This window comes from Polyodon spathula, chromosome 16 (assembly GCF_017654505.1).
Source record: "Polyodon spathula isolate WHYD16114869_AA chromosome 16, ASM1765450v1, whole genome shotgun sequence".
Lineage (NCBI taxonomy): Eukaryota > Metazoa > Chordata > Actinopteri > Acipenseriformes > Polyodontidae > Polyodon > Polyodon spathula.
Window position 1 is genome coordinate 25946111 of NC_054549.1, and position 9801 is coordinate 25955911.

Sequence of the window (9801 nt, forward strand, 5' to 3'; positions counted from 1 at the left end):
CGTGGCAATATTATTAAAATTTTTAAAACACATCCAAAAATGTTACATTTTGCTTAAAAAAAAAATGCTTGCAGCTCTGTTATATGATGTATATATATATATATATATATATATATATATATATATATATATATATAAGATATATAATATCTAGTTATATCAAATTTATATATAATATATATGTACGAATTTGCAGCTTTTAGACAAAGTACATTTTTTTTAAATTGGTAACTATTTCTTCATTAAATGCCAAGTTTTCAAATGTTTCTGAAACGATATATATATATAATATATATATATATATATATATATATATATATTTTTTATTTTTTTTTTTTTTTTTTTTTTTTAATATGGTTTCAAAAACATTAAAACTTGGCATATAGTGAAGAAATAGTTACCAATAAAAAAGTACTTTGTCTAAAAGCTGCATGTATCTAAAATAAATATTAAAGCCCTGTCTAGCCATACAGTCCACAGTATTTGATAAAATAGAACTGCTGTCTGTCTTACTTTTTAACCTGTCTGTATGAGAATCGTATATAAACTCCAGGTTTTCAAAACCTGTCGAGACTGTTGCTTTAGTTGCTTTAAGTGTTATTTTATGTGAATTCAGCTTTGTACTGTACATGTGATTTCATTAAAAAAATGAGTGCATGCTATTTTTTAATCTGAACTTTTGTAATCTAATTGTTGTCTTCAATTGAAGAGAAGTTGCATTTGATTTTTTGTATATAGAGCATTGCAGTGCATGGAATAGCTTCTGCATTTCATTAAATGCCGTAAAAAATGTGGACTTACAATATTGTGGCTAAAAATACTACTACCTAAATTGCTGTTTATACTATTAAAGAACATAATGTGCAATTTTTTGAGATGTGTTGTTTTGTTATTTTATTTCTCTTGGGAACTTGAAAAAGTCAACGAGAAGACACCATTTAACCAGTCAAGACTAGTCTCATGATATCGGTGTTGCATGCATGTGTTTACTATACTGTGTGACAAAAAACAAGTATTCACATAGCAACAATTTTTAATTGTCTGAAGTTTAAAACTTTGTTCTTGCTTTCAGTTCAAGTTAGAAGAGAATTTTATTTTTCTGCAATATCATTATATTTCTTATTTAATGAATGGCATCTTTCTTGCAATGACAATTTATGTTACTAAAATAAACTTAACAGTGTACAGGTCAGACAAGAAATTAGCAATACCTAGATACTTAAACATCACTGATTGTATGTATACAATAATACTATATATATTATATATATATATATATATATATATATATATATATATATATATATATATATATAGCAATATACACACTCAAATTTAGTATAATATATATTTATAAATATATATTTTTAATGTAAATGTATTTTATATACTGTATATAAAATGTAACGTAATGTCAAACAGATCTGACTAGCCGATATTAGGCACCGCGGCAGGTGCTTTTGTATGCAAGACTGCACGACCTATCGATGTTTCATAAGTGTCTCAAGAGTGATGATTCTCTGGGCCATTCTGGAAAACCCAAACTATTTTGGTTGGCCAAATATATTTTTTTATGTTGTTTAGACTGTTATACAATATAGAAATAAATAATTTTAGGACATTGCAGTGCACATCAGCATTGAGGGGTCATGTCTCGAAAAGCTAAATGTCTGAGGGACAAAAATGGCACCAACGGACAATACAGTGATGTTATTAATAATGTAAGATTATTTGTCATTTTAAATGGAAAATATCTTTCATTCTTCAGGCTACATGATGGTGTGATTTATGTTACAATAAAAAATAAAAGGGGGTTCCAACTACTCTACAGTATGTGATCATTTGATCAGTTTTCATTACTGTTAACTGTTACCATTATAGTATGAATTCCTTATTTGGTATTCCAATTGTTGTTAATCCAGGAATATATTAGTATTGTTTTGGAGGGTCTTGTTTTGGTACTGCACTTCTTGTTCAATGTTTTGTTTTTTAAAGGGTAGAGTACTTATTTAGCTGGGCTTTGTCTCTCTTGTGGTCACAACTAATATTTATAAATGTACTGTATAAAAAAAAAAAAATGTTTTCACGATGATAATACATTGAACAACAATTGAATAAAACAAGTACAGTACCAATGATTGGTAGGGGACCTGTTTCCCTAACATACATAGAGTAGCACTTTTCTCCAGCCTGTTTTAGAAGCTTAGAATGTTTATTAGCGTGTCTTTGAGAATACAAGGCTTTGTTACAACATTGGCATTAATTGTACGCCATTGTGCCTATTTATTAAGATGTGCTTAGCATTATATTGTGTATAGATTTTTATAAACGTCAGTAAATCCATTTTTTTCCTAGGATAAAATTATTTAGATCTTTGTAACTCATACCATTTACCATTGTGACTTTTTGGGCTTTGGATGATAAACTAAACATTTCAACCTATTGGCTTCATTCTCGGTACACAGCTGTATTCTGTGATTGTTTAGGTCAAGTTTGATCGTGGGCGTCACACTTGAAAAATGAACCCTTATGTCACAGCTGCCATAGACAGAGTGGGGTTATGGGGGTTATGCATACAAACAGATGGTATTTCCAGATTTTCCCATTAATACACTGTGACGGCTTTTTGTCTGATTCATAAAACCACAGTCGGGTCCTGTTTTACTGGCATATTTTTGCCGACAGATAATTACTGATAAGTTTTAAAAATATACATACATTTTGTATTTAAACTTGTCCCATACTTACAACAGGAACTACATACTTACGACAGGACAGGAAAGTTTATTTGGTGGCAGAATAGCTTGTGGATATCAAACCATTCTGAGAGCGTCAAAATTCTCCAGACAAGAACTCAATATTTTTTTGAGAGACTGGCAAATGCAGAGAAATTGTTTGAATAAAAAAGTGCATTAATATAACAGAGAAAACCAATTTGGGCAGAGGTAACCGAACACGTCAATGCTGCCTCGATTGTAAAGCAAAGTGTCTGAGATTGTCAAAAGAGATGGCAAGACTGAGCACATGAGGTAAAAAAAAAAAAATAAATAAAAGCAGCACATCTCCACAGAGACGCTGTTGGCACTGGTGCTGGCTATTCTGCCTGGATTAGAAGTAAATGACACATCTGCCAAATCCATGAAACATCCTGGCATATCCAAGGTCACAGGTCATTTTTGCAAGAATAGGCACTGCATAGTTATGTAAGTTTGGGACTTTAATTTCCCCAGTGACACAGATGTTTTAACATACCCAGTTTTACTTCCACGATTACAAACCATTTGATTCCAGTTGCAGATCCTCAACCCCCCCCCCCCCACCCCAAAAAAAAAAAAAAAAAATAAAATAAAATAAAATAAAAAATAACAAAAGGGATATCGTTAATATATATCTATATGATGATACACTTTTTAATATTTGGTGAAAGTCCTTGGTAAATCTAACCAAAATTGGACTCTGAAACTCGTTATTCAACTACAAGCCCTGACTCACCCGGAAACTGCGTTGCCAATGCACTGTGGATCTTGTAGTTCAATTTGATGTAAGCGCTCCCTAAAACGAAAATATATAACTTGCTTTCTTCTTTAAAAAAAAAAAAAAAAAAAAAAAAAAAAAAAACAATTTAAATATTAACCCACACTCCGTAGAGGTTTAAGAATGATTTGCACTTTTTGCCACAAAAGTATTCACAACAAATTATAATTAACTACAATTACCAGAGTTCATTGCAAGTCATGCTTGTCCAACTGTGTCGCTGAGGAGGCATGTTGTGAGACGTATATACTAGTGCTTTTGTTAGGTGTTGTATGTAAAACTGCATTGTTAAACATGCCTATGAAAGGAAGGTACCCCATTAGAAGGACCTTAGAATACCTTCAGAAAGGAGATATTGTGTTTAAGAACACAGTGAAGATTATGACAGTCAATTACAACACACATGGGGAACTGAGCGACGGGGCAAGGTCAGTGTTGTGCTGTGTGTGTGTTTGTGGTCGCAAACGTAGTATTATTTATTTATTATTGATTTATTTATCCGTTTTTCTTAAGACAAAAAATATAGTGTGTTTGTTTCACTAGAGGCACACTAGTGTTGGAAATTTTTATTTGGTAGGTTTCTAAGTTCGTGGTAGCAAAGACATTGTCAATGTCAAATTGACTAAGCATCCAGAATAAATGAAACTCGATGAATGGTTGCTCGAATGAAGTTCTGATCCATTCAGGAATTGGTCGACAGAACTAAACAAGCGAAAAATATATACACAGTAGGGTGAGGTATGGCTATCAGTATTCATAATAATATATACAGTAGTGTGCAAATGTATTAGAACACCTAATTGCTTCTGTTTATTCTTGCTGTGCACGAAATCAAACCACTGTAACTGAAAAATTGTCAAATTAGGCAGATTAGTGATTGTCTAATTTAATTGTTTTTAATCGGCCACGCAAGCAGTTCATTTAAAATAGTGAGAGAAAATGAACACAGCCACACATGGTAAATACACGGGATGGTTTAGAAGGTGTTTAACAGGGCTAATTAAAACATATAGTTTCTATATAACTGATTACTTACTTAAAATGTAAATTCTCACACCCAGAGGTTTTCATACAGGTAGGCATATAATAACAAATCCTGAAATACAATTGCACACTATTGTCTATAGACAGGTGGGCTATTCCAGTCCTGGAGGTCAGGTGTCTCTTGGCTTTTGTTCCAACAAAACCAACTCTAAATTACTTAATTAGACCAGTTATTGGTAATAATTGGTCCAGTTAAGTAATTTAGCCCCCCCAGGACTGGAATTGCCCACCCCAGGTCTATAATGTTTGCAAAGTAGGGCCAAAGCTTGCTCATAACCCAAAACTTCAAAGACGACAGGCAGGCATTTACTGCAGAATGTATTAACAACCCCCCCCCCCCCCCCCCCATTGGGAATCTTATTGAGTATGAATCTGGTCTTGTGTACATCAGATGCACTACTGTAATAAAATGTAAATCCTCTGCTTCATTCACATCAAAGCCAGTATAAGCATATTATGGGACTGATTAGGCTCAAGGATTGAATAGCCCTGTCTGCCTGTTTTCGCAAGTTCCCTTTATTTGCAACATTAACTAGTGTGCACATGTGCAACAGAAGATAATCATTTTTGTGTTGGAACTGTATTAATATAGAAGTAGTACACTATTGTGTTTAAGTATTTCAGGCAGTTTCTCATTTGGAAATCTACACAAACTTGATTCCTGGTCTGTAATGAATCAAATTCAGAGAAGGGTGCTGTGTGACAAATCATAACCCTTCACTGTTGACAGTCCATTTGATTTTATGATTGGTACTCCAAGCAATCTGAGGGGACCTTTAATTATGGATTGGAATAGCCCCGCCTCACCACATGTCAAATGTTTGACAAAGTGTTAAATGTTATTGCAAAATGTTTTAGAAACGGAGCAAGCTGTTGTCTATAAATTGTTTCTATTTCTTGTAAAATTAGTTTCAGTAAGTTGAGAACAAGTTAGCAAAATTCACTTACTCACTTTGCAAGGTACATTTTCCATTCAGTACCAGTAGTTCTCATTTCAGTATTTAATTCAGAATTGCAGTATACTTAACAGTAGTTGTGCATCACTGCTTTTCTTCATTGATAACAAGTTTATGTAGCCTTGTATTATTACTTTATATACAGCCATTACAGTTTGATGCAAACAAATATGAACTTTGTTATTGACAAGATTCAAGCAGTGAAGTCGTGGGCAGGATGTGGAACACTGGAGCTTATATTACCATCTCTGAATTTCACTGTAAGGAGCTCTGGACCGGCATTGTCCTCTATGTTTTTGTCTGTGCCCTGAGAATGGAGCTTGGTTAACACCATTTACTACTGCAGCACAATCCACAGAATGTGCTAAATCCACTAGCCTATTTAGTGTTCATATTAATAATATGAAATGTTTTCAAATCTAGAAATAGGGATTTTAGCCTGGTTGGTACATAGCTCTTAACAGAGCCATTCAGATATTTGTATAACTGTATTGCTCGTTATCAGGTTACACCAGGACTGGTACATATTTGCATTGGTTTCTGACGACTGTTTTCTTTTTCTTGCAGAAAGTTTGTCTTTTTCAATATCCCTCAGATCCAGTATAAAAACCCCTGGGTTCAGGTTATGATGTTTAAGAACCTGACTCCATCACCTTTTTTAAAGTTTTACCTAGGTATGTATGTGTGTGTGTGTGTTTGCTTTTCAGATGTAATATGTTAAAAGTTTATTTTGCTTTTAAATACAATTAGCATAACGATTAAAACATTATTAGTGGTAGGTTGCAGCGATGTACTTAAGCAGTGAATACAGGGAAGATCTTGTATGAGGAGATCACTGTACGAAATAGTCGAGACTGGCTTATTCTCCAAAATCTTGTTTTGAGATAGAACTGGCATGTTTAAAAAATAAATAAATAAATAAAATGTAAGGCCATCTCTAATATTCACACACCAAATCAATTTCTTAGATATTTTTGAATATATATACAGATCCATACTTGTTAGTCAATTTCCTTTAGTCTGTCATAAGGTCTTTGTTAAATCACTTTATATGCCATCTGTATACAAAGTGCTTGGAGTAAATTGTGAGTAGTGAGAGTTGGTACAAGACTAACTCCTGCTGTAGTGGTAGGAGGTAGTGCATGTGGAAGCCTAAACAGCTCAAGTCTTTTTCTACAGGAACAGTGATAAGACACTGGCAGAATAGAAACAAAGCAGTCTTTCCCTGTGCCTGTCACCATGCCTGTGCTTGGGAACCAACCTGCCGTGGACTATATATTTAATGTGGCTTGCTTATTAAATATAAATCATTCTTTTTGTTTTCTGACTTGTTTTCTGGCCTATGTAGATGATGGTGATCAGGTTTTGGTGGATGTTGAAGGCAAGGACCACAAAGATATATCTCAGCATGTGAAAAAGATTCTTGGAAAAAGCGAGTAAGTTCCAGTTTTCTAAAACATATATTACATCACTACAGTACACGCCACAGTGTGCTTGGACTGTGCGCAGAAGGTGTGTGTTTTAGAAGGGGCAGCATTATTTTTGCTGGTGTTTTTCTTCTTCAAGGGAATCTGTACTTTCAGAAAGTGAACTCTGCTTGATCACTGTTTTTTGGCAACATTCATTCTTCATTTACAGAAAATCAGTTTCTAAATGTTGACTAATGTTCATTGCATCCAGCCTGTACTGTAACGAGACAGTTCATTCTGCATACCATATTGCATACAGATCATCTACATGCACATAGAGTAGTTGTGCATTGTAAAGATGTTTCTACTTTTATGTGGCTGTGCGATGGAAACAGGGCAGAATTTTCCAGATCACGGAGCACACTGTTAAGCTGTAGTCATGTATCTGTAGCTATACTGTTTAATTATTCCAACTGTGTAATACAAAATATATTGTCCTGGTAACTGTAAGATCCAAGCTGCTTTCCAACGCACTCAAGGTCTGAGAGGCTAAAAAGCCCACTGGCCCAGCCCTCCCAGGATGCATGTTACTGACATTGTGGTTTCTGTTGCAGAGAGGTTCTCCAAGCGGAGGAGCTGGCCCGAATGGTGCACTCGAACCCGGCCAACTTCGGTCCGAAGAAGTATTGTCTGAGAGAATGTATGTGTGAAGTGGAAGGCCAGGTCCCTTGTCCCGGCCGCATCCCCTTACCGAACGAGATGAGAGGCAAATACAAAGCACAAATGAAAGGCACTGAGGTCTGATCAGATGGCTTGGACTCTTGTAAATACGTTACCACATCTAGCTTCACCCTTATTAAATTTTTTTTTTTTGTAACAAAATGGTTATGTTTGATTTTGGTGGATATTGCAAACTGTTTTCAAGTTCATAAAATATAGCCTGTTATAAAACATAATGGAGCAAGTTTAGTAGTTATTCATTATAGTTTGCACCATTTTTTTGTGGTGGGAGAGTTTCAGAATCCTCCTTTCCAAATCACTGAACAGTTTAGATTGGCAGAGCTGCAGCCTTTTCACTTTTGTCCCCACATATCTGCCACTCTTAAAATAAATAAATAAATAAATAAATTTAGATCTCCCCACAGCAACACCAATGATTAATATATAAAACTAAAATGTGTTTTCTTAAGTAAATCAATCCTAATGAGTAAATGGTTAGTTATGCCTGGTATAAAGAGAATAAACACACACACAAATAATCTATTTGTGAGTAAATAAAAACACAAACTACTTGGGACCAAGTTAGAATCACTGTGTATTCAGAAAGCAAAACACATTGGAATTGTGAAAAACGTCAAGTTATCAAAAGTGCACAGCCATGTAAAGTAGAGATATCAAAAACGCAAGCCAAGTTTCAAGAACCCATTGGGGCAATCTTACCCAGCACCAAGCAAATAGGCACACCTGTAAAACCGATGGGGGCCAAGGTTGCCTCAATTGTTTCTTCTAACTTGGCTTGTGTTTTTCATGCATTTGATCTGTTTTTGTTGTGCCTGAAAAACAACCCAAGTTAGAAGAAACAATTGAGGCAACCTTGGCCCCCATCGGTTTTACAGGTGTGCCTATTTGCTTTGAGCTGGGCAAGGTTGTCCCAATGGTTTCTTGAAACTTGGCTTGTGTTTTTGATATCTCTACTTGTAAATGTCTGGGCACTTTTGATAATTTGGTGTTTTTTCACATTTTCAATCTTTTTTTGTTTCAGATATCACTTCTTTTTTACTTTATAACACACACACACACACACACATTATGGGAATAGTAAAATTGTTCACCCTATATTGAGGCAATGTATTGCCATTTGGATAGGGTAAATGTAAATAGTAGCCTAGTCTGTTGAAAGGGTTAAATTGTGCATCTGTGTAGCATAACGGTTATGTACACTGAACAGAAATATAAAGCAACATGCAACAATTTCAAAGATTTTGCTGAGTTACAGTTCCTATAAGGAATTTCCTATAGTTCCTAATCTGTGGATTTCACATGACTGGGAATACAGATACCTTAAAAAAAAAAAAAAAAAAAAAAAAAAAAAGGTAGGGGGCCTCAGGATCTCGTCACGGTATCTCTGTGCATTCAAATTGAAATCGATAAAATGCAATTGTGTTTGTTGTCCATAGCTTATGCCTGCCCATACCATAACCCCACCGCATGGGGCATCATCATCATGGGGCACTCTGTTCACAACGTTGACATCAGCAAACTGCTCGTCAGCATGACGCCATACACACTGTCTGCCATCTGCCTGGTACAGTTGAAACTGGGATTCATCCGTGAAGAACACACTTCTCCAGCGTGCCAGTGGCCATCTCAGGTGAGCATTTGCCCACTGAAGTCGGTTACGATGCCGAACTGCAGTCAGGTCAAGAACCTGGTGAGGACGACGAGCATGCAGATGAGCTTCCCAGAGACGGTTTCTGGCAGTTTGTGCAGAAATTCTTCAGTTGTGCAAACCCACAGTTTCATCAGCTGTCCAGGTGGCTGGTCTCAGACAATCCCACAGGTGAAGAAGCCGGATGTGGAGGCCCTGGGCTGGCGTGGTTACACGTGGTCTGCGGTTGTGAGGCCAGTTGGACGTACTGCCAAATTCTCTAAAACGACGTTGGAGGCGGCTTATGGTAGAGAAATGTCAATTGGCATGCTGCAGTCAGCATGCCAATTGCACGCTCCCTCAAAACTTGCGACATCTGTGGCATTGTGCTGTGTGACAAAACTGCACATTTTAGAGTGGCCTTTTATTGTCCCCAGCACAAGGTGCACCTGTGTAATGATCATGCTGTTTAATCAGCTTCTTGATATGC

The 9801-nt window shown here is 35.7% G+C and overlaps 1 protein-coding gene across 1 annotated transcript; it reads left to right on the forward strand.

Moving 5' to 3' along the window:
* The first annotated feature begins 3727 nt into the window (after positions 1-3727).
* On the forward strand, positions 3728-7896 carry mrps25 (mitochondrial ribosomal protein S25). The gene is made up of 4 exons (XM_041273045.1): positions 3728-3962; positions 6102-6208; positions 6883-6970; positions 7558-7896. Exons 1-4 carry the CDS (start codon positions 3829-3831, stop codon positions 7745-7747), a joined length of 519 nt encoding a protein of 172 aa, XP_041128979.1. The 5' UTR covers positions 3728-3828; the 3' UTR covers positions 7748-7896.
* The last annotated feature ends 1905 nt before the right edge of the window (positions 7897-9801 follow it).

Excerpts from the sequence above, each read along its gene's own strand:
- mrps25 (XM_041273045.1), top strand. The coding sequence starts at position 3,829 with ATGCCTATGAAAGGAAGGTACCCCATTAGAAGGACCTTAGAATACCTT. Across the intron at positions 3,963-6,101 it reads GAACTGAGCGACGGGGCAAG|AAAGTTTGTCTTTTTCAATA; the intron begins GTCAGTGTTGTG and ends TTTTTCTTGCAG. Across the intron at positions 6,971-7,557 it reads AAGATTCTTGGAAAAAGCGA|AGAGGTTCTCCAAGCGGAGG; the intron begins GTAAGTTCCAGT and ends TTTCTGTTGCAG.